The 26,930-nt window shown below is 42.4% G+C and overlaps 1 protein-coding gene across 2 annotated transcripts in view; it reads right to left on the bottom strand.

Annotated features, from left to right (window-relative positions):
• The window catches only part of gab1 (GRB2-associated binding protein 1), a 251,229-nt gene that overhangs the window by 31,582 nt on the left and 192,717 nt on the right, over positions 1–26,930 (bottom strand). The window contains exons 6-7 of one of the 2 annotated variants that reach the window (XM_084318891.1): positions 25,155–25,247; positions 22,868–23,544 (exon numbers count right to left, since the gene is read on the bottom strand). In XM_084318891.1, coding sequence (XP_084175017.1) covers positions 22,868–23,544; positions 25,155–25,247 — 770 coding nt within the window. The remainder of the gene's footprint in view (positions 1–22,867; positions 23,545–25,154; positions 25,248–26,930) is intronic. The other variant, XM_084318892.1, reaches the window with a different exon arrangement.

Here is a 26,930-nt window from a genome sequence, read left to right as displayed (position 1 = left end):
AATGCTTCGCTCTGTACCACACAAAGAGGGATTTCTCTAAATAGTTTCTTTATTAGTTGTCATACAGAAGTACAGACTACTTCTAAATAATCCGGCACACAGAAGTACAGATTACTTCTAAATAATCCATCATTGTGTGATACAGACAGAACCATGTGTACCGGTACATAGTATAGCTAGCTGAGTGTAGTATAGTATAGTGTAGTATAGTATAGTATAGTATATTGTAGTATAGTATAGTATAGTATAGTGTATGGGTAGTTGCACTGTTTTCTGTACAAGACAAATGCGTTGAACACATGTATTTGGGCCACGGTTGTCGATATTGCATAGGCATGTTTGGACCACTTGCAGATGAGACGTTATGTTAGCGATCTAGCTGTATCGACTCCATTCATAATTTGCATTGTGTGTGTATATAGTTTTTTTTTTATTTATCTTTTTCCCCCCTCATTTTTACCGTTTGCACAGAACCAATGTTTGCTGACAGTCACCCAGTTTAAAAAAGTATATACTGTAGGTAACATACCACACTTTTCTAATGCAGTCCATTGGCCTATTATTTATATACTTTGGAAGCATGTATTGGATATTTTTTGGTCCACAGATCATCTGGCGCTTCATCCATTTATCAATGGACAATGCAGTCATCGATGCGAGAGACCAAGTAAGATATGCCCTGTAGTTCATGTGACGTGAATGTTACCAGCAAACTTCTAAATGCACTGAAACAATGGTTAGTTATCCTCCAGTGTTCACTTTTTATAAGGTATTGTCTTGGTAAATTACCATAATCCTATACTGTGAATGTTACCAACAAACTCCTAAATGCACTGACACAATGGTTGGTTATCATCAGCCAGTGTTCACTTTTTATAAGGTATTGTCTTGGTAAATTACCATAATCCTATACTGTGAATGTTACCAACAAACTCCTAAATGCACTGAAACAATGGTTGATTATCCTCCAGTGTTCACTTTTTATAAGGTATTGTATTGGTAAATTACCATAATCCTATACTGTGAATGTTACCAACAAACTCCTAAATGCACTGAAACAATGGTTGATTATCCTCCAGTGTTCACTTTTTATAAGGTATTGTCTTGGTAAATTACCATAATCCTATACTGTGAATGTTACCAACAAACTCCTAAATGCACTGAAACAATGGTTGATTATCCTCCAGTGTTCACTTTTTATAAGGTATTGTCTTGGTAAATTACCATAATCCTATACTGTGAATGTTACCAACAAACTCCTAAATGCACTGAAACAATGGTTGGTTATCATCACAGTGTTCACTTTTTATAAGGTATTGTCTTGGTAAATTACCATAATCCTATACTGTGAATGTTACCAACAAACTCCTAAATGCACTGACACAATGGTTGGTTATCATCAGCCAGTGTTCACTTTTTATAAGGTATTGTCTTGGTAAATTACCATAATCCTATACTGTGAATGTTACCAACAAACTCCTAAATGCACTGAAACAATGGTTGATTATCCTCCAGTGTTCACTTTTTATAAGGTATTGTATTGGTAAATTACCATAATCCTATACTGTGAATGTTACCAACAAACTCCTAAATGCACTGAAACAATGGTAGATTATCCTCCAGTGTTCACTTTTTATAAGGTATTGTCTTGGTAAATTACCATAATCCTATACTGTGAATGTTACCAACAAACTCCTAAATGCACTGAAACAATGGTTGATTATCCTCCAGTGTTCACTTTTTATAAGGTATTGTCTTGGTAAATTACCATAATCCTATACTGTGAATGTTACCAACAAACTCCTAAATGCACTGAAACAATGGTTGGTTATCATCACAGTGTTCACTTTTTATAAGGTATTGTCTTGGTAAATTACCATAATCCTATACTGTGAATGTTACCAACAAACTCCTAAATGCACTGAAACAATGGTTGATTATCCTCCAGTGTTCACTTTTTATAAGGTATTGTATTGGTAAATTACCATAATCCTATACTGTGAATGTTACCAACAAACTCCTAAATGCACTGAAACAATGGTTGATTATCCTCCAGTGTTCACTTTTTATAAGGTATTGTCTTGGTAAATTACCATAATCCTATACTGTGAATGTTACCAGCATATAATGCACAGCAACAATGGTTGGTACTGATGACTTGTCACCCAGTTTATTGAACATATTTTACAATAAAAATGTTCATGGCATCAAAGTTTCAAGTTTTTTGCATTGTAAAGTATTCTGTATTTTATAATAATGTTGTCTGGACCTACACCAGTAGTTATAAAACTTACTTGTTCATTAGCGCCAGGCATATCAATCAAATGACCAACAAAGTAATCAATCAATCAAACAAATCAATCTATGAATCAAACTATCAACAAAACAATCAAACATTCTATCAAGCAAATGACCAACAAAGTAATCAATCAATCAAACAAATCAATCTATGAATCAAACTATCAACAAAACAATCAAACATTCTATCAATCAAATGACCAACAAAGTAATCAATCAATCAAACCAATCAATCTATGAATCAAACTATCAACAAAACAATAAAACATTCTATCAAGCAAATTACCAACAAAACAATCAAACATTCTATCAATCAAATGACCAACAAAGTAATCAATCAATCAAACAAATCAATCTATGAATCAAACTATCAACAAAACAATCAAACATTCTATCAATCAAATGACCAACAAAGTAATCAATCAATCAAACCAATCAATATATGAATCAAACTATCAACAAAACAATCAAACATTCTATCAAGCAAACTATCAACAAAACAATCAAACATTCTATCAATCAAATGACCAACAAAGTAATCAATCAATCAAACAAATCAATCTATGAATCAAACTATCAACAAAACAATCAAACATTCTATCAAGCAAATGACCAACAAAGTAATCAATCAATCAAACAAATCAATCTATGAATCAAACTATCAACAAAACAATAAAACATTCTATCAATCAAACCAATAAAACAATCTGTCAAACAATCAATCAATCAAACCATCCATCCATCCATCCCAGTCTAAATTGCTTTATAACACGTTCAGTACCTATTATCACCCCGCCGGCACACCTTTCATAAAAGTGCCTGTAACTTCTGTTCTAAATAATTCACCTCCACTTTTACCTTGTGTTGACGTTTTTTAACTTGTAATTGTGAACGAACGAAGACATGCAGAAACAAACGGTTTTTTGCATTGTGTACATCAACTTGTCGTCTTCAAATGAGCCCAACCATTTCCCCATAGTTATAATATAAAATATAGAAATAGCTCCGCTAAGATCATGAGATATGCTAGAATCGTCCAGGAATCCTGGCAACCCACAGTCATTTTCCGGATTTTTGGCCGGCACCCAAAGTGTTAAGTAAGGGATAATTGTCGCAAAATAATTGACCGACACTGTGTTCTAAACGCAGTGAAGTGAATCGAACATGTAATTGCTGTTGATGCTGTGATTCAGATCCCCTGAATCCCCCTACGAGGATAAATAAAGGTTTTCAATTAAATTAATTTACATACACGGTAATCTGTATAGACAGTGGACAGAATTTTTACCATCTCTACAATCTGAGTGCCTTTTCATAACTCAATTAACTGCTGCAGTGTGGAATTATCAGCAGCTATCTGAAGAGGCTGTATGTATAGTGGATACATGTTGTTTCCAGCTTAGTACACATTACGCTAATGCATTGCACACCGTGGCAGAAAAAGGCTGAGGAAATATTTTCTACTCTTCAGGGAGACGATGCATCACAGGACAGTAGGGCACCATATTGAAATGATGTAAAAGACTAAATATTACATTCACTGGTGGTGGATATAAGTATAATTAAAATTAGAACAAACACTATATATATAGTGTTTGCAGGGCCAGGACGGGCAACTGCCGTGGACTGGAGGAGATGGGTTGTGGACTGTAACAAATTTATTTAATTATTTAACAACACATTCATGATTTGCAGGATAATGAAAGACCCTCACCACCCCAATAACAGCCTGTTTCAGCTGCTGAGGTCAGGCAGACGCCTGCGAACCCCAGCTACTAGGACAGAGCGGCTTAGGCTCAGCTTCTTCCCCCAGGCCATCAGAGCCATGAACAATGAACATTGAGTGCTCAGAACATTGAACTGTCCACACACAAGCACACATGAACACACACACGACACGCACACTGTGCACGCTCACACACGAGCAGCCACTTAACACTTTAACATGAGCGGGCACACACTCATGTCGCACACACGCACACTTATGGCCAAAGGAAAGGACACTTTAAATTAGAATAACAGGAACAGGTATTGCACTACCAAAGCTAACTAGCATGTCCCATATGCTCTGTAAATAACTATGTACAGATACCGAGATGTCACTCCATGTTACCTGTTACCTGTTACTGCACAATGTTGTTTTCTTCTTTGATTCTATTATATGTACCACTGTATTGCACATCGTTGCGGGCTAGACCACCCGCATTTCATTGTATACCTGTATGCCGTGACAATTAAAACTCTTGACTTGACTTGACTTGATGATTGGACTTGTTTCTTTTTCACCACTTTTTTTTTTTTTTTTTTAGCTCTTTTTATTCCTATTTTAGCTAGTTTTATCCCTGTGTGTACTTGTCCATCTTGTTTTTAACACATACTAATAAGTGTATGTTATGTATGTTATGTATAAACTGTTTTTTAATTGCCGTTTTTAAATTACTGTTATGCTGTAAAGGACATCTGAATCTCCCCTTGGGGATAAATAAAGGTTTTCAATTCAATATATATATATATATATTGGTTGAAGAGTTGACTAAACTGTAGGGCTGTGGGGTGCTTAACACTTTAATCGCCGAAGACGCTGGGCAGCATCTTTCCCCGCCATGCTTATTCTGCCGAAGACGCTGGACAGCGTCTTTGATATCAATATTTCAAAAATCTGTGATCGAAATCATATTTCTCCCCCGGAGACATTATATGTACTGGTGAGCCCCTCTCAACTCTCCAACGGTTCAAGAGCGCCATCTGGTGGCCGATCAGCCGATCGCCCAAACAGGAAGTGATGCGGATGAAGTGGTGCTCACCCATATTTCGTCCGGGCACTCGCTATCGTTAGCAGGACTCCATCTTGACACACTGGATGTCGATCGGTTGCAAATAACTCGATAAACAACATGATTTGGACGTATATACTATTATACAACCTGGAAATGGATCGGATATTTCTACATCCCATAATAGGAATATTTCAGTTCCACGCTCATCGTTCAACGGCGCGAGGAAGATACGGTAAGATCCAGCGTTATTTTTCAATGTGTTCTTTACTAACTGCTCTAATGATCATATCACCCACACTAGATGAATGATATAACGTTGCCCACGGAATTATAAACGAACCCCCGCCCATCCGGTCAACATCAGATCATACTTAGTAACTCCTAGAAGCACGTCCAGTTGAAATTTTTTATCTCGCACAGATTCCTATCAAACTGTATTTCATCATCAATATAATGCATTTGGGGCTATAAATCAAGTTCTGGAGAAAGCTGCAGAAAACGATAAAAACATACTTATACTTTAGACCGTATTTTAGTATGAATATGTGAATGAAAAAGTATAACGTTGCTACACCCTGAACAATAGATATAGGACGTTGAATGGGCCATAGTAATGTCAATTTAGCAATACAATTTAAAAAGTTATAGCCCTGCAAAGAAGGGGAACTTCTCCATGTTAAATAGGGCTGGCGAGGGATGGTAAATTATGAATTTAACCCCGGCGATCAAAGTGTTAATGTCTGAAGGAGTCGACTGAAGGCTTCTTGTCCTCTGCAAAAGCATGCAATTGGTCCACTGATGGATACATCTTGATATTTGTCTAGTCTAGTGTGTTCATTAGATTGGTGAAATCCTCTTTCAGCGCCTCTGTGCCCAGGGTTCGAAATTAACGGGGGCTTGGGGCAAAATGCCCTCGAAAATTGACCAAATGCCCCCGAATATCAGTTAAGGGGGGCAAAAAAAGCCCCCGACAGTTTACTAATTATATATATAATTATATATATGCTCTACAGTGCGAGCATTTCCCTCGTATTGCCCCTAATAATATGTGTGTGTGCAAACCGGAAAAATCATTTACTTGCAGTGTGCGAGACAGACGAGTGATTGTGAAGAATTACAAAACAGCTCCGCTGTTAATAGTTCAGATTGAAACTGGACTGAAATTCAGTTTTTGGGTGGAATGTTTGTTCCAAGGAGGAGGGAGGCGGGGCCCGCTGCGTGTTACAGGCACTTGAGAGACTGCGAACACAGAGAGAGCGCTCTGCTCTCATCAAGCATTACACTGCTATCTTAACGTTAGCAAGCTAAGCATCTGCATAGCGCGACCTGGCTGTGTAACGTTAAGTAACTTGTGTTCGGCGGGGAAAGACCATTCCATTTGTAACACAACTCCAAAAGAATAACATCCAAATCCGATCCCGATGCGCATTTCCTTCATTCCACAGCGCTGAGCGCGCAACGTATTTCATTGATCGATCTGGCCAGAGCCTATACTCAGTCACAAACGTTGCGTGTGTGGGGTTTTTCATCAATTTGAAACAAGCCTCTTGACTGTTGGAATTAGGGATGTTAAAAATAAAATATCTAATAATATTATTCAATATTAGACATTCATTGATCCAGAGGCAACCGGTTATTATATCAAGACAACAACACAACTTGCCCTCACTCAGGGACAATAATATGTAATCTATTTAGATAGAGTATGTATGTATTATTTACAGATAATTGAAGGTACCTCAAAACATGAAACCAAGCCATGATGTCACACATCGTGTGCGTGTGTGTGTGTTACTTGAACAATTGTCACTGTGCTCCTAAATTTCTGTGTGCTCCTAAATTTGTATTTAGATTTTATTTATAAACATTTCATTTAGGAGCACATGTGCTCCTTGGGAAAAAGGTTAGCGTAGAGCCCTATATATGGAGACATTAACATTACGTTATCAAACATAGGGACGAAGACTGTAGAAAAAAGTGTCAACAATGTTTTATAATCTTTATGTTAATTTTCATTATAAAAATTTTGTGCCCCCGAAATACAAAAAAAAGCCCCCGAAAAGCAATTAAGGGGGGCAAAAAAAGCCCTTGAAAAAAAATGTTAATTTCTAACCCTGTCTGTGCCTGTTTTCGTAGGCAGTTAGCCTCTGGTATGCATGCCATTAGCGTTATCCACGCTTCTAGGCCTCTTTTCTTTTGGAAAGAATGATAAAAAAAATGTGTTTATAAAAAAAATTATAATTTTTTTGTATTCGACTAAGAGGTTGGCAGTCGACTACGGCTCCTTTCGACCGATTAGACTAATCGACTAATAGGGGTCAGCCCTACTAAACTGCCGCTGCCTTTCATCTCTATTAGCTCAATATGCTGATAGTGTATCTCAGTCTGTCATGAGGAAGCTACCAGTCTGAACATTACAATGGAGAGGGACCATGACAAGGAATAAACCGTCCCCAAAATCTGAATTTATTAAGATAAGCAGAGATGGAAAGTAGGGGTGGGACGATAAATCGATCCAGATCGATACATTGATCTAATTATCAATGATCCAATAGTAATTTGATAATTATTACTAATAATCCAATGCAACGTAAAAAGATTGGTTCATATCGATACTCTATCAAAAATCCTGTGGCAAGGCATTTACGCCCAAGCCATAGGCGGCGCGTATATATAGGCTAGGGGGGGCTATGCCTACCCAGAATATTATGCTCGGAATCTTGAAATGTATATAATATATGCGCAGGCTGCTGGCTATTGTGTGTGTCTTGTGCTGCAGCCGGCTGGCCGAGGTGTCAGCGACGAAGGTGTCAATCGGTGGCAGCTTTTAACATACCAGGTACAGGCAGTAACCAATCACGCATAGGCTCAGGTTAAATAATGTGGCCAATCACATCATTCACATGATCATCCTGATCCCGCAGGCCAGGCAGAGTAAACTTTAAAGCAAACATCTGTGTTCTGAATTTCAGCCCGCCGATCGCTTTGTAGTTGTAGAGAAGCGAGGAGAGGCATAACTATCGGCTATCACCTGAGGCTGTATGTTGTTTTATCTTGGCAAACAAGGGCTTGCTCTAAGAGGACATGATGAGAGTCTGAGTTCATCAAATCGTGGAAACTTTTTAGAGCTACTGTATGTACATTGTTTTCAACGGTCTTTCTCACCAAGACGAAACGTCGCATTTATCTGCATTACGGTAAGACAATGGTTCATATATTATTGGATGCCTTCATTTGAACACTTAATTTGCACTATATATAAATGAGTGGGGCTCGCTGTAGTATAGCCTAGTAGTGTGTGTGTGTATATGAAATCAGAACCTGGACAGTTTGCGTGCAACCAGAAATAAAAGGTAAAATGTTTGGCGCTGCGCGCGAGGGGCGTTCCCTATACAGCCTTCCTGGACATGAAGCCCACCCGCCGCCTATGGCCCAAGCGTAAGTCAGAGGAGTTTGATAGTATTTACTGAGGATAATGTTGATATTTAAACATAACAAATATAATACATAATAAATGTATACATGATAATGCAACATTAAAAAAAATCAATATATCAAAATGTGGCACTTTACAGTGAACAGGAGGTCTATTTGTATTAAAATCTAAATATTGTTTTTCATTTAAATGTCTGGAAGAGCTCAAAAGTAAAAATGTCAAATGATATTTTCGTTGCCTTTTTTGAGCTGATCTAAATGTTACAGATTGTGTTAAATGGGCATATGATATTGTCTCATATCGATCGCAGGCACCTGAATCGTGGCAGACTTTGTATCGGTGTCCAAAGAATCGATATTGTATCGTATCGTGATGAAACTGGTGATTCACACCCATAAAAGTAACTGAGTACTTCTACTCAAGGACAAGGACTGTACTTCACTATTGTTTTGAGGTAAATGTGTGTTTTAACTAGACTATTTCCATTTTAGGGAAATGTCTACCTTTAATACACTATTATTTCAAAGTAGGCTTAATTGGTCAACATTTTATTCCATCACATTTATTTGAACTTTGTGGTTACTAAGCTACTTTGAAAGAAACACATTTGAAAGGTGTGAAAGGTTGATGAAAGGGATACACTTTCAAAGTTAAAAGCCTAGCAACATTTCAGAGCAAGCATAAATGGACCACTGCCTACATTAGCATAACCTTTAGAGGTCAATGCTTCAAGGACTGAGTAATCCAAAGCATTGAAAGACAGGATCCCTTAGCTGAAAACCGGAGTCTTTGAGCTAGTCATCCTGGGGTCTAGAGTCTGGACATAAAAATGCATACTGCAGACACACAGGAGCCAACAAACAGACATACAGTAAAAACAAAACAAAGACGTACAGATGGACCACTCAACTAACAGGAACAAAGCTTTGAGCAACATGACACATCACAAATGTAGATTGCCATGTAATAATGACTAAGCATAGTTTGTTTGTGTGTGTACGCGCTGATGTTTGTTTGTGTAGGTTGCATAATGTGCAATGAGTACAGTTTACTTTTAATACTTCAGTACGTTCAATATCAAAATTGTATTGATCAAAAATGTAATTACGTGGAATTTTTAATGGAGTATTTGGCCTTTTGGACTTTTACTTAAAGGGGACATGCATTGCTATTCCTTGCACTATTTGGCCAACTTTACACAATTCCTGAGAGTCTATGGAACACATCAGAAACGTTTGTTATAATATTTGTTATGCAGGGCTTGACATTGACACCTGCCCACCTGCCCAGGGCTAGTGAAAATGCTGAGTGGCTAGTGACTTTGGAAAACCGCCAAAAAGTTAACGTCAAGCCCTGCATAGGTGTGTCAATGATAATGTTCACGGCGTTTGGAGCAATAATATAATTGCTAGGTTCAACACAGGCAAGGCATAGGTGTGTCAATGATAATGTTCACGGCGTTTGGAGCAACAATGTAATTGCTAGGTTCAACACAACTCTTCCACATCTACACCCTCCATCTTGTCCCAGTCAGCCGTTGCCCCAACTGGAGCTCCTTTTGCGGCTGAGTCACTGGTCGCAGGCAGTAGTAAACAATGGACTCAACAGTCAGAAGCACAGTTGTACAGTTGGCGTGTAGCAGTAAGATTACAATGATACTGTCCCCAGCAGGGGTTAGTGAAGAAGAAATTACCTATATTTATAACTTTTTGGGTGGGGGCGCGAGTGCGAGGATTTTTGGCTAGTGAAAATGCTGAGTGGCTAGTGACTTTGGAAAACCACTAGCCACAGTGGCTAGTGAGCCAAAAAGTTAACGTCAAGCCCTGTTGTTATGTATAAAAAAAATCATTGTTTTATATTTTTGATCAAGTACTCAAAAGCATCATTTTTCAGCCTCAGGATTTCAGGCTATTTTTGGATGGGCTCCGCCCATAAGCGCTTTGAGTGAGAGTCACCGACAGTCTGCGACTGGCAGAGATAGAGAGAGGGGGAGAGGGAGGGAGGTAGAGGGAGAGAGAGAGGGACACCGAGCATAAAGTTATCTCTCCACTGCTTCACCCGCATGGTGTGTAAATGCCTGTGTTTCACACACTCCTGCACCGCGGCCCCTCTCTCTCTCTACCAGGGAGAAGCCCCGTGCCGTCAGGTTGTGTGTAAAATGCGTCTCTCTCTCTCTCTCTCTCTCTCTCTCTCTCTCTCTCTCTCTCTCTCTCTCTCTCTCTCTCTCTCTCTCTCTGAGGAAGTGAAGATATTTCCACTCGCTCTGCTGTCGCTGTCAACCATAGAGGGGGCGTTAATTATGCAAATCAGTGCTATATTCACGTCAGCAAAACTGTCAAATCAGAACAGCTTAGTTGAGTGAGGGAAGATCTCATGAACTCGAGACTAGACTGATGAGTCAATATGGTAATTTGAGACAGACTAGGGCTGGGCAATTAATCGAAATAAAATAAAATTGCGATCTCGATTCATAGACCTATGCAATCTCATTTCTAAGTTATGACGATTTCTTTTTATAAATTTTTTTTTTCTTTACTTTTTAAATGATTTTATTTAAAAAATACGAATCGTGAGAGAATCGTGATCTCAATTCTTAGAGAGAAAAATGATTTGCCAGATGATTTAAAAAAAATCAATAAAAAATCAATTTTTTTTTTCTTTTTTTGCAGTCAGGCAACTGAACTTAGAAGCAGGCCAGGACAGTGTTTCTAGTTGCAGCAGCGCAATAGTTAGAGATAACCTAGGTGGGGAACAACCAGGAGATCACTGCAACTCACACAAGTTGGAGAACTATCTCTCTCTCTCTCTCTCTCTCTCTCTCTTGCTCTCACACACACACACACAAAAGGAGCCGCATGTGATTGGTGGAGGCGGGACCCTTACAAAAAACTGTTGTTGCTAATCATTAGGCTTGTTCGAGATGGATTTCGGTTTGCCTCGACTAGTAGACGAGAGTAGCCGAGTGAAGCCGGGGGAGGAGTTAAAAAGGCGGACACTGCCGATTTCACAAGAGCCTCTCGCCTAGTCTCGCATGGCAGATACGCTTTCACGTCACCACACACACATTACACACCTGTCCAGCGTATTATAATGCGATGGCCGTGTGTAAAATTAGATCAGATTCAAATGTACAGCACACCATATACTGCTATAGTGGAATATACTATTCATATACCATAATGTATACCATCTTGTTGCTCGCTCCTGGCCGCACGCACACACAACGCTGAATAATTCTGTTTTGCATCAATATATATATGTATACTGTGTATATTGAGGCGAAACAGAATTATATATACAGTATTGAGGCAAAACAGACGACGCATGTGTGTGTGTGTGTGTCTGACAGCTTGAAGTTTATCATGATGATATGATGATAACGCATAACTAGGGCTGTCAGTTTATCGCGTTAATTAGATTAATTAATTACACAGCAAATTATCGCGTTATGAAAATTGACGCAAAATTAATTACAGCCGACCTATATTTACTTTAGACAAGTGGCAAATCGGTGCGCTTTTATTTTGAAATCCACGCTTGAGTTGGGCGTATTAAACTTGGCCCATTGAATGACCCGTAGCCTACTTGATCGTCACTTCACACATGCGTCGTCTATCAAACAAAACAAACACACAAAGGAATTAGCTCAGCTGGAACAAGATGTCAGCATCACCCGAGGCGATACTCCTGGGACCTATGAACGGCAAGTTCAATTTCAAAAAGAATATAGATGGGACAGTAAACAAGACCATTGTAATATGTAGCTTATGTCAAAAAGAATTTGCGTATCACCGAAGCTGCTCTAGTCTAACGTATCACATGAACGCTAAACATGTCCAGGCAAGTTGTTCGAGCAGCTCCAGTGTGTAGCTAACGTTAGCTCCAGAGCAACTCGCACGCTTCGTCAAACCACTCTTGGAGAATTACCGTTAGGCAAACGGTTGAGTAAATCCACCACAGACAAACTAACCAACAGCGTCGCGAAGTGGATAGCAAAATCTTGTAGGCCAATAGCTATAGTGGAAGATAAGGGTTTAGCGGAGTCATTTCGAATAGCGTCGTCTGACCCAAATTACAAGCTACCCTCGAGAGCTACAGTGATGAAAAGGATCCACAACATGTATGACACAGAGAGGGAGGCGAGGGAAGAAGTGTTGGCACGGGCTGGCCCAATGGCCCTAACGGGTGATCACTGGACGTCGGTGGGCAATCATAATTATTTGGGTGTCACAGTGCACTTGATCGATACTGAGTGGAAACTGCAATCATTTGCATTAACGGTGACCAAAACTGTGGGCCGCCATTTCGCCGATGCGTGTGCTGAACAGTTCAACACAGTAATAGAGGAGTGGAATATAAAAGATAAAGTCACATCTATTGGGACTGATTCCGCCCGTAATATGATAGCAGCAGCGCGCTATATGCCGTTCCAGCACATGCCATGTGCTGCACACGTGCTGCAAAGAACCATCACAGTCTCCCTTGAGGACAGAAGCCTTGACACCACCCTGGCAAAGTGCCGCAAGATTGTAGGCCACTTCAAGCACAGCCCTGCCAGTACAGAAGAACTGCAGCAGCAGCAGACTGCCCTCGGACAAGCAAAAGAGCCCATGATACAAGATGTATCCACAAGGTGAGACTGTTTAACTACCTGTTGTATGCTTAAGGTAAATTTAGTGTGTGTGTGTGTTTATTTCTTTGTGTTCTGTACAATTGCATCATGCTGCATTAACAACCCCCAGTGGGACTAATAGTTATTTTATTGAATTGGAAGGTGGAATTCGACACTGGCCATGATCTCACGGTACCTGAGGAACCAGGAGGCTGTGACTGCCACTTTGGCCCAACAGAACCACAAGCTGTCCATGCTGACCCCCACAGAGTGTGACAAACTGAAGAAGCTGGAGCTTGTACTTGAGCCCTGCAGGTAAGTGTCTCTCCCTCTCTCTCTCCCCCCATACACCCCCCTCCTCTCTCTCTCTCCCCCATACACACACCTCACACCCCACTCTCTCTCTCCCATACACACACCTCACCCCCCTCTCTCCCCCATACACACACCTATCTCTCTCCCATACACACACCTCACCCCCCCCTCTCTCCCCCATACACACACCTATCTCTCCCATACACACACCTCACCCCCCCTCTCTCCCCCATACACACACCTATCTCTCTCCCATACACACACCTCACCCCCCCCTCTCTCCCCCATACACACACCTATCTCTCCCATACACACACCTCACCCCCCCCTCTCTCCCCCATACACACACATATCTCTCTCCCATACACACACCTCACCCCCCCCCCTCTCTCCCCCATACACACACCTCACCCCTCTCTCTCCCATACACACACCTCACCCCCCCCTCTCTCCCCCATACACACACCTATCTCTCTCCCATACACACACCTCACCCCCCCTCTCTCCCCCATACACACACCTATCTCCCTCTCATACACACACCTTCACCTCTTTCTCTCTCGCTCTCTTGTTTCACTGCAGGTATGTGACTGAGCTCCTTGGAGGGGAAACCTACGTCTCATGCTCTGTGGTGCTCCCCGCACTCTGCCACCTAAACCGCATCATGGACCTCAACGAGGAGGATCCGGGCTACATGGTAAAGTTCAAGGCCAGCTTCACGAAGGACCTGGACGCACGCAAAGCGACCCTCAACAACAGATGGCTGAAGCTGGCTACAGCCCTCGACCCGCGATTCAAGGACTTGAAGAGCGTACCAAAGGACGAGAGGGATGAGGTGTGTGTGTGAATGAGAAGACCAGTGTTAAGTCCTTAGGCTGTCATGAAAAGTCCTATGCAACTAATTAATTGTCCCTCTTATTAGGTGTGGACCTGGCTTAAAGAGATGCTGCCAGGACCAGAAGCAGACAAAGCTGCTCCACAAGCCACAGAGGACGAGCCACCAGCGAAGAGGACCCTCCTCCTGCTGTCTTCAGACTCTGATTCAGATGAAGTCAGGGTACTGTCAGGACAATTAGACCTCTACAAAGCTGAGCCCAGCATCGGAATGAATGACTGTCCACTGGAGTGGTGGGCAGCTCACGCAAAAGCCTATGGACAGCTGTCTCCTCTTGCTCGCAAATATCTGGCTACTCCTGCCACCTCTGTGCCATGTGAGAGGCTATTTTCACTTGCAGGTCACATAGTCCAAAAGAAGAGGGCAGCCTTACTCTCAGACAATGTAAACAAGCTTGTTTGTCTTAGCAATTGGCTCAAGGAATAGATTTGTCATGCATACAGTAGACCCTGCACTAGACCCTGCACTAGACCCTGCAGTCATGCCTCAGACCCTGTAGTAGACCCTGTAGTCATGCCCCCAGACACTGTAGTAGACCCTGTAGTCATGCCCCCAGAAACTGTAGTAGACCCTGTAGTCATGCCCCCAGACACTGTAGTAGACCCTGTAGTCATGCCCCCAGACACTGTAGTAGACCCTGTAGTCATGCCCCCAGACACTGTAGTAGACCATGCCCCCAGACACTGTACTAGACCCTGTAGTCATGCCCCCAGACACTGTACTAGACCCTGTAGTCATGCCCCCAGACCCTGTAGTCATGCCCCCAGACACTGTAGTAGACCATGCCCCCAGACACTGTACTAGACCCTGTAGTCATGCCCCCAGACACTGTAGTAGACCCTGTAGTCATGCCCCCAGACACTGTAGTAGACCATGCCCCCAGACACTGTACTAGACCCTGTAGTCATGCCCCCAGACACTGTAGTAGACACTGTAGTCATGCCCCCAGACACTGTAGTAGACACTGTAGTCATGCCCCCAGACACTGTAGTAGACACTGTAGTCATGCCCCCAGACACTGTAGTAGACACTGTAGTCATGCCCCCAGACACTGTAGTAGACCCTGTAGTCATGCCCCCAGACACTGTAGTAGACCCTGTAGTCATGCCCCCAGACACTGTACTAGACCCTGTAGTCATGCCCCCAGACACTGTACTAGACCCTGTAGTCATGCCCCCAGACACTGTACTAGACCCTGTAGTCATGCCCCCAGACACTGTACTAGACCCTGTAGTCATGCCCCCAGACACTGTAGTAGACACTGTAGTCATGCCCCCAGACACTGTAGTAGACCATGCCCCCAGACACTGTACTAGACCCTGTAGTCATGCCCCCAGACACTGTACTAGACCCTGTAGTCATGCCCCCAGACACTGTAGTAGACCCTGTAGTCATGCCCCCAGACACTGTAGTAGACCCTGTAGTCATGCCCCCAGACACTGTACTAGACCCTGTAGTCATGCCCCCAGACACTGTAGTAGACCCTGTAGTCATGCCCCCAGACACTGTACTAGACCCTGTAGTCATGCCCCCAGACACTGTACTAGACCCTGTAGTCATGCCCCCAGACACTGTACTAGACCCTGTAGTCATGCCCCCAGACACTGTAGTAGACCCTGTAGTCATGCCCCCAGACACTGTAGTAGACACTGTACTAGACCCTGTAGTCATGCCCCCAGACACTGTAGTAGACACTGTACTAGACCCTGTAGTCATGCCCCCAGACACTGTAGTAGACACTGTACTAGACCCTGTAGTCATGCCCCCAGACACTGTAGCTTGCTGTGGGCTGTTTTGATTTTTGAGGATACTGTAGCTTAGTGTAAACTGTTATTGGCTGTATCAGCAACAAATGTTACCTTATTGAGATGTATGTTTTCATTCATTTTATTTTATTCAATTTAATAAAATTGATTTCTAAAGCATTCTTCACTTGCAGGTCACATAGTCCAAAAGAAGAGGGCAGCCTTACACACAGACAATGTAAACAAGCTGAAGCTTGTTTGTCTTAGCAATTGGCTCAAGGAATAGATGTCATGCATACAGTAGACCCTGTAGTAAACCCTGCACTAGACCCTGATTTTTGAGGATACTGTAGCTTAGTGTAAACTGTTATTGGCTGTATCGGCAACAAATGTTACCTTATTGAGAGGTATGTTTTCATTCATTTTATTTATTTATTCAATTTAATAGAATTGATTTCTAAAGCATTCTTCACTTGCAGGTCACATAGTCCAAAAGAAGAGGGCAGCCTTACACTCAGACAATGTAAACAAGCTGAGGAATAGATGTCATGCATACAGTAGACCCTGTAGTAGACCCTGCACTAGATCCTGCAGTAGACCCTGATTTGAGGATACTGTAGCTTAGTGTAAACTGTTAGCTGTATCAGCAACAAATGTTACCTTATTGAGAGGTATGTTTTCATTTTATTTATTTTATTTATTTAATAAAATTGATTTCTAAAGCATTCTTCTTGGTGTATTTAATTGATCAGTCACCTGCCACAATAATGTAATGTCCTTGAATTTTAAATATTTATATGAATATGAAATATAAATATGCGATTAAAATGCGATTAATTAGATTAATTAATTACAAAACCTGTAATTAATTAGATTAAAAATTTTAATCGCCTGACCGCACTACGCATAACATAATAAAGTTTTCAATCAATCAATCAAACGTCTCATAACTCCCTGGCTGTCACGTGGCTGGTGACTGACAACCTTTCTGAGCCAATAGGCGCTTTGCCCGACCATAGCAAGTCGCTTCCCAGCCGGGAGCAGCCGAGTGAGAGGTACTGTGGCGCCTCGCTCTGAAGGCTGCTTGTGGCTCGCTCCCGCGGGAGTTCCACGCCTCGCCTCGTCAGATTTTCAGAGCAAGTCGGACAACATTCTAACCGTCATGCAACGCGCTTGGCGAGGCAGTAGTGAAACCTGCGCAGATCTGCGTCCGCCTATCCCATCTCGAACAAGCCTATTGACACATGCTAGCCTGTAATAATCCCCCCCAGAAAAATCTACTTTGCATTTGATATATTGCAAATATATGCCATCACACACACTGGCATTTAAAGGGTTAGAATTATAAAATTAATATGTGGTGTTATGATCAGGGCTGAAGTATTATTTTCAATCTGACATTACAAAAAAACTGAAAATCCATCAAAATCAGTGTTGTTGCTAATCATACATATGCTAGCCTGTTGTTTAACAATAATTTGTGATGCCATCACAAACACTGGCATTTAAAGGGTACAAATAAAAAAAATGCCTGCACCAGAATGCAGGAAATGAAGTCTTTGTAACAAGAAATGTCCTGGTGGGGGACCCCCAGACCCCCTGCTTAAAAAGTGGCCTGACTGGGGCTATATTTTGCACTATATTTCCTGGCCTGAATGATTTCCTCAGTCCGGCCCTGGTTAAAACTGCCTCCAATGCTTATTAGTGTGAGTGCGTTTGAACGTGTGCATGTTTCAACCATACATTTCCACTTATAAAAAAATTTTAAAATAAAAATTTTACCTCCTATAATAGTGGGGGTCGCGGCTCTCTGACCCCGTTATTTTTGGGGCACGGTCTGAAAAGTTTGGGAACCCCTGCACTAGAGCACCACTAGGCATTGCAAATCAAACATGACTCAAGGTCCAGCAATATCATATCAAAGTCACCACAAAATTATTTGTCAGAAACATATTTTAGCTTCAACTTTAGGTAGAAAAAGATAAAGTTGACAAGCAAACAAGCCACCATTTTCTTTTTGAAAATGCCCACAAGCAGCGTGTTTATACAATCAGGATTATCAGGTGCATTCCACATGGGGAAATGGCAAGTATGGTGGGGATACATGTACGCAACGTGCACATAACATGCACTCAATTCCCCAAAACATCCAGAGCACAACAAATTGAGAAAATATAGACAGAGGGAAAGGATTATGTTTGTTTTCTCTTCTCTTTTCTTAATTTTTTTACCCAGGGACAGTGCACATTAATCAACATCTTCAGTTTCCACATCAATGTAAATGTGCCAGAGTTAGCTAATGAGCTAGTTTTCATCTGGTGGTTTTAAGTGATGATTGAGAGGGATTATGTTTGTATGAGTCTGTACATTGTTTTACTCATTATACCTCTAAGTAAAGAATTTGACAACTTTTTCCACGACTGAGAATAGGCTCCTGAATGTTCATTGTAGCTGCCGCCAGAAAGGAAGGACCACCACACCGTAGTGCACCTCATTTTACAGGAGCTACAGTATAGGTTGTTGTTAACAATGGTCTTTGAAGTATCTTCCCATCTCGGTCTTGCTGGGCCACGCTGAGCTGAAGATATAGGTCGGAGATAACCTCCTCAGCCCGTTCCCATATCAATAAGAATCATGGGAAGATTCATCCTGGAGTATATTACATATATAATGTAGGGGCATAGCTGCATAGGGATGGGTACCTTTCACATTTGAACCGATACCGGTACCTGTGAATCGATACCGGTACCCAACGGTACCTTTTTTCGGTACTTTAGTCTCAAGAAATGTAATTTACCTACCTCAGTCGTAAAAAAAAATCCAAACTTCAAATAACTACAATTGACAGTTTTCGGCTCGTCATTGCTCCGACTGCTTTGTTGTTGAATCAAGTAAAATCCTAGGTAAGCATATATTGTGCGTGTGAACGTTGACATGAAAAAAAAAGTGAATTTTTTTAAAAATATTATTATTATTATTATTATAATTTTTTTTTGGTTTCTCACTTGATTCGATACTCCGTAGTACCGACGTGTTTCGGTTCGGTACCTCAAAAGTACCGAATTCGGTACCCATCCCTATAGCTGCATGACCTGAACCCAGGATTCTCGTGTGAATGACAAATAAAATGTACTCAACCTATATTACAGTCTACAAGTTGAACCCAGGATATTTACACAATTCACAGATTCACCAAGATTCAATCCATTTGACCAGTATATTATACCTATGCCGGTCATCGTTAGACCTACATACTGCCTTCATGTGTAATGATTGCTCCTAGTTTGATGTACAGCACAGCTCCTCCTACAATGCCTGGCTGTTCCATAACATTATAATCTCTAATGTAAATGGTTATCAGGGGGCGACAGTCCCTTGGGAGGTAGAGCAGTCGTCTGGTAATCCGGAGGTTCCCGGTTAGATTCCCGCTCCTCTCGGGCAGTGTCGAAGTGTCCTTGAGCAAGACACTTAACCCCTAATTGCTCCCAATGAGCAGGTTGGCACCTTGCATGGTTGCCTCCGCCATCGTTGTGTGAATGTGTGAGTGAAAATGTGAGGAACAAATTGCTTTGGATAAAAGCGCTATATAAATGCACCATTTAATCTTCCAGTGGATCCACCTACTGTGACCACATGACCCACCACAAGGGGGCAACAGTGGGAAGAAGACTTCTGTATCTTTCCTTTTAGACCTGCAGGGTGCTGTCATTTAGTCCATTACTCCACAAATTGCTTGTTAGGTTCTTAGTCAACTAATTCTAAATTAATTAGCCGTTTTCAATTATAATTTTTATGTTGAATAATATGTCATCTGCGGGCTTGTGTTGTGTGAGAACATGGTTGGCATGACAAGAATATCCACATTAAGAAATTATGCAAGGAATACTGTGGTAAAAACAATAGTCGTTAAATCCTTTAAAGGGGCATTTCTCAGATTTGTATCCTGAACCATTTCATTATGTTGTGAGGAGGACGTTATAATTGGACATAAAACGTACCAACATGTTCTGTGTCTCGACACTGCTGCATCGCCCCCCACTGTTGTCATGGATTGTTGGACAACCTGGATTGTAGGGGTGGGGGGGGGGGGAATCGATACGTAGTAGTATCGCGTTACTTTGCGTGGCGATACTGTATCGATACAGGAACGCCAAGTATAGATATTTAATTACCGTACTTTTCGGACTATAAGCCGCAGCTTTTTCCCCCATTTTTCGACCCTGCGGCTTATATAACGGTGCGGCTTATATGTGACTCGACGTGACCAAACCCGAAAATGTAAAAATCTAAATATTGCTTTTTTGACGGCATTGAAATGTTATTTATCTGTTCCCTTATTTGCTAAACTTAATACAACTTGTAAATGGGTTAATTCTTGTTATTTGTCCGACAGTATTGTGTCCCAATGCTAATTATGGTAATTAAACATTAAAACACCTGCAGCTTATAGTCCAGTGCGGCTTATATATGTACACATCATTCAATTTAGCTGCTGCGGCTTATAGTCAGGTGCGGCTTATAGTGCGAAAAGTACGGTATTCATAAAAAAAAAGAAAAAAAAATTATAAGGAAGTTGCATTGTTCAGTCCACACACACACACACACACACACACGTGCATTCAGTTAAGTTGGAATATGACTGTAATACAAACAGTTCAGTTTGTCAGGTACATGCAACACAGATTACAGTGTTTACATCTGTCTGCTTGAGAAAATACCATGTTCTGCAATAAAAATTATTGAAATGAGATTAAAAAAACTGAACTTTATTTTATTAGATAAAACATGTTGACAAAGTTTTACTTTGCAGTTGAAATAAGGTAATAAATTAAATAAAACTATATTTTTTTTAAATACTTAATACTAATTAATATAGTTAGTATCGCGATACTATCGTATCGTGACGCAAGTATCGTGATAGTATCGTATCGTGAGGTCTCTGGCGATTCCCACCCCTACTGGATTGTTGACATGATTTTGTCAGAATACCACTCCCTCCTCACAACAGAACCAAAGGATCCAGGTTTACAAATCGACAAAATTCACCTTTAATTTAAGAACAAAAGGCACTTTTTTGTGTAGTCGACTCGAGGACGACTCTACAGAACTGTGTATATTGATGTGGGAGAAGGTTGTAAGATAAGATAAGATGAATAAGATATTACTTTATTGATCTTGGGGAAATTCAGGCATATGCAGCAGCATGGGGGAGGGGAGGTACAGGTATGGGCAGAGTAATAGTAGAAATACAAAAATATAGGCAATACAATTTGATCTGAATATAAAAATATGAGAAAAAATAAAGAGTGTAAACAATATAATTAACTAGGGCGGCTAGGTGGTGTAGTGGGCAAGGCACTCGCCACCAATGTGGAGACGCTGGGTTCGCATGTTCGAATCCAGCTCTCCACATTGTTTTCAGTTTGGCTGGTCGTCCGTACTAATACAATTGGCAGTATTAGAGGGTGGGAAACTGATGGGTGGGGATCGGGCGTTGTGGACAGCGACTCCTACAGGTCGGTTGGTGCGCCTGCGAAGTAGAATCAAGAAGTGTCGGGGGCAGCGTGAGCCTCCCACGCGTTACTCCTCGCCACTGAGAGATCGAGCTGCGCAGGTGAAAAGATGCGACTGCTGTTACCTCAAGTACCGGAGGGGACTTGTGCTATGTATGACTTAGTCCACATTGCATCCGGCTTCTGGGAGGCAAGAAACAGCGTTCGTGACAGGGGAGGGTTGAATTGGATGATACGAAATTGGGATGGGAGAAAATATAGAAAATGGGAGAAAAAGTGGATAAAAAAAAAAACAATATAATTAACTCTGAATATAGAAAATATGAGAAAAGTAAACTGTCTGGGTAAACAAACACCGCCGATACAGACGCACTCAATCACAGTGCGATTGGTGTGAAAAGTCATTAGTCATTCTTAGAAAGCATCTGTTCTCCATCCAAGCCATCCTGCTCTCTGGGCCCAGAGACCTCTTTGCTTCAGCAGAGGCATCTGCTCATTAGACAGGAGCCTGGGAGTCATTATGACGACCGGCCCACTGTAGCCCCGGTTGTGTTCAACTGTGTCACTGTTACAGAACCAGGCCTCAGGCTTGCATACCATTTACATAATATTGCAACATCACAACTTTACACCTAATCATCAGTCATTGTGTGTATGCCAGCAAATATGCAGAGTTGGCAGAATTGTGTGTGTGTGTGTTTAGACTAAGCCGACATAAGTAGTCAACTCATATGAAAATCAGGGAACGGATTTAATTGGGAAAGATGGTAAAGATGGTCCACTAATGCCTTGTCCATTAGCCAGGGTTTAGACGTGCTGTGGCCTTTCTGGCACACAGTGAGCATCTCCATCGTCTTTGGAACCTGGCCAGACCTGGCCAAAGCCGACTGGGACTGTTGTATCATCATGGTTTAGCTTGTGTAGCACAGTTGGTGGTGTGCATTTTTAAAGCAACCGGAGAGTTTTCAAGAAATGCAATGGCGACACAAACCCAACCATATTATACCATGCTAGACCATGGCTAGCCCCAGTCAATGGAGGAGCTCCAGACTTGTAAGACAACGTTTTAGTCTTACTTCTCTGGTTTCTGCCTTTGGGAAAGAGCAGCTCATGTTCACAAATAATGATTGAACTTTCCTTGGCCATGGAAAAAACACACTGGATCTCTTAATTTGGGTGGTATTCCCCTTTAATCCTTCCCACAGTCTTCTACTTGACGGCAATCCTAACACTGCAACAACACAGCGTGTCTAGACAGCAGCAATGTCTCACGTACCTTTCCGAAGGCGCGCAGAGTCCATGGTGCCGATGGTGTTGCTGCGTAGTGCCTTCATGCTCCCGGCGCTGGTGGGTACGCAGTAGTTCCCGTCCGTCTCCGAGGCGGAGCGCGGAACGCAGTAGGTGTCCGTGGGGGAGCGGTCTGCCGGCGGCGGAGGTCCTGAGGTGGAGCTGAGCGACGGCTTGGGGGGCCGGGGGGGGGGCACCACCACATCCCCCCCGCTCTCCGAGCCCCCCGCCGAGGCGGACAGCGTGCGGGGCACGTGGTAGGTGCAGTTGGCGCCCGGGGTGGGCGGGATGTCGTAGCTCACCGACAGGTTACGCATCTGTGCCTCGAAGGAAGGCTTCCGCGATGGCGTGTTGAAGACGTACAGGTCCGAGCCGTCACCGCCCTCTGGGGGGACAGGGGGGGACGAGGCCGACTTGGGGAGGAGCACGGTGTCCTGGGAGTAGCTCCGGGGGAGGTGGTAGAGGCCAGCGTCAGCCGAGAGGGAGGCGCCGCGCGACGGCGGCGAGTCATAGATGCACGAGGCGGAGGCCGGTTGTGGCGGGAAGAAGCCATTGTGGGAGGTGTGCTTGGAGGAGGAGGTGGAAGAGGTGGGCGTACGGTGGGAGGGCAGGTTGTCATTCAGGTCCGTCTCGGAGGAGGTAGACTTGGAGCACTCGGCGTGGGCTCTGAGGAAGAAAAGAGAGGGAGAAAAGAGAGGGGGAGAGAGAAAGAGTGAATGAGAAAGAGAGTGAGAAAATGTTTAGCATATACAATAAACATACTGTTGACAACATGCAACATGACAGAACACTACAAATATCCTAAATGAAAACATGTTAGTGTAGAAATATTCAGTGATAGTGTTATTGTAGATTATGTAAAAACACAGACATTGTTACTTATAATACACACACCCCCCGCCCCCCCACACACACACCAGAAATGTTGATTATCTACAATACAAACATTAATATATAACAATTAAAACAAAACACAAAAACAGTGTTGACAATATCCACACTAGGGCTGGTATCCCCACTGGTTTCCCCAATCGATTAAAGGTTCCGATTCGATTCAATAGATTTGGTTAGGGATATTTAAGTTCCAATTTTGCTTGGCTATGAAAGAGATTCTGAGAGAACTAAGGCTGTAAATTGTACAAGGAACCTTTTATAACCTGGTGTATTATAAAATATATTCATGTTTACATTAAGAATTTACCACAAAGCAGTTGCAGTGTACTTTTTCTTTAACATGACCAACACACTGCAGCAGGCAAAAAACTATAACATATACACACATTATATATATATATAATTGATCTGGGATTTTATGAACCAATATACGATTATTCAAATGAAGATCAAATTGGGAATTTTCTTTTTTGAACCACAGCCGGTGCATTGTCAGTAACCCCAGAGTTAGTATGTCAAAGGGCTGGTCGGCCGTGTCCCATTGCTCATCCTGTCATCCTACTGACATGAGTGAGAAAACACACCATGTGGAGCTGGATAGCTTTTGTGGATAAGATGAGTGGATGAGTCACTTGGTTTGGAAATGGCTTAACGTGCAAAGCAATGACGAAAGCAATGCAGCGAGCGGCTGGATCCCATTTTCCACACTGATAAAAAAAGCGTTAGGGCTTCATTCAAAGCCAGCAATGACAACAATGTGTACATGGATGCTGCAGTATGTTATCTATGGCAGAGAGAGAGAGAGAGAGAGAGAGAGAGAGAGAGAGAGAGAGAGAGAGAGAGAGAGAGATAGAGATAGAGATAGAGATAGAGATAGAGATAGAGATAGAGATAGAGATAGAGATAGAGAGAGAGAGAGAGAGAGAGAGAGAGAGAGAGAGAGAGAGAGAGAAAGAGGGGGATAAAGAGCCAGATAGAGGGAGAGGAAAAGAAAAGAAAGAAAAAGAAAGAGATAGAGCGAGAAAGAGATAGAGCGAGAGAGAGAGGTGATGGTGTGTAGGTGTGAGTATGTATATGTATATGTATGGGTGTGTGCGTGTGATGTGTCATTTGATGGTGGTTTTTACAAGTACATTACTACATTTATATTGTATTTGTATGAGTGAGAGAGAGAGAGCGAGAGAGAGCGAGAGACGGTGTGTGTGTGAGTGAATGAGTGAGTGTGCGTTAGTGAGTGAGAGTGTAGGCGTTTATATGTTTGTGTGTTTGTGTGTATGTATACCACCACTCCCCACACACACACACACACACACACACACACACAGACACACACACACACAAACAGAGGCAGGCTGACTCCAGCAGGCAGGCTGGCCACTCACAGACTGGCCTGTAGGGGAAGAGTCCTGCTTTCACATTCCTCCAGGAGCAAGTACTCCTGATCAGCCTCCAGCGGAGAGGGGGGACGCAGTGGACTACACATCCCAACACACACACAGACACAGACAAAGACACAGACAGACAGACACACGCACGCACGCACACACACACAGGGAGGAAGGTAGCAGCAAAGATGAGATGAGCTAAAGAAACCAAAGAGAGAACTGGACTGGAATGTACAGTATAGAAGGAAACCATCATGTCCACATATAATAATTTAGCAATGACTGACGAGAGAGAACGGATAGAGATCTAGACAGGCCAATGACAAGACACACAGTATATATGGAAGTAGGAGAAAGCAAAACGACACAGGTCCCACATACACATACACACACACAGGGTTGGGGCAGAGACCTTGAACTGATGGAACGTCCCATCATGTCATTGAGCCGGTGCATCTCAACAATGGCTACCATGGACAGCTCGATAACACTTGTGACGAGCATCAGTATTGGTTTTTGAAAGTCTCAGATCACAGCAAAGACATTTTGGATGAACATCCCCTGCGATGGCCATCCCCTGCGATGAGCATCCCCTGCTTGTTGTCTCGGGCCACTGGCCACACAGAAAGACGATGCTCTTCTCCCCCAGGCCAATATTGTGCTGACGTTTCTACGTTTAAACCAAGAGGTTTATATTATGGATGGTTTTAGTCAACCGGTTTGCAGAACTTAACAACTCATGGGTTCTACAGGACCACCACACCTACTTGATTTAAATGGGCATTTAGCAGATATTTTCCCCCCGAATGATATCATCCTGTAGTGAGGAGGACGTGATAATGGGACATACAACATAGAAGCAACATGTGTCTCGAGAGCTCGGCTGCAGTGATGTGGTAAAGCCCCCGACACACAGAACACGTGGGTCAGTTTTATGTCTGATCATCATGTCCTCCTCATGACAGAATGACAGGATTCAACTTAAACATCTGCAATATACCTCTAAAAATCTAAAATAGAGCTCTAGTCCCGGTTCTGGTTCTATTCTTGACCTGAAAGGTCTTAGTGCATATAGCATATCATTCAGGGTAACCTAACCCTTTTTTCTGGCAAGTCACCATTATAAATTGCCTTTGTGTGAACATATTTGACTTAACCGTTTCGGGGTCAACCACAGATAAATCTGTGATTCGAATCCAACGGTTGAGGACCAACCACGGACATGTCCGTGGCAAGGTTGTTTTGGCTTTTATTCCATTGTAATAACCTACTCGATGTCACTGAGCTGCACTGCAGATCTACCCTCCTCTTCGAATTCTGAAAAGTGCATTACCGGCCAAATCCTCTTAGGGGCGCTGTCTCGATAATGCAGTGTGCCCTGTGGCAGAACGGTGCACTATTTTTTTTTACTTTCAATGTAGTTTCCAGTTAGCTGGATTCTGGATGTGCAGCCTAGTAGCTTGGAATACCTTTTGCGACGCGGAATTCACTATGCAGTAAAGGAATATCATCAGCCAACGGACATATGGATCTACCAGATGGCGATCGATAACTGGGAAATGCTTTGGGGGATCCAACCGGCCCACGGTAAGATCTTTTTAACGTAAATTACATGCTGATCAGGGCTTGTTATGATAGCCATCCACCCGATCAGCAAATGAGGCTAATGCGGTTATTGGTAATCAATAATCAGAAACGACGTCCCACGCCCCCCCACCCCCCCCCCCCTTTCATGCATTCATGGTGGATCATCATACCGATCATATGCAGTTT

Source organism: Notolepis coatsorum, assembly GCF_963971535.1.
Source record: "Notolepis coatsorum genome assembly, chromosome: 7".
Lineage (NCBI taxonomy): Eukaryota > Metazoa > Chordata > Actinopteri > Aulopiformes > Paralepididae > Notolepis > Notolepis coatsorum.
This window is presented reverse-complemented; position numbering and strand designations above follow the sequence as displayed.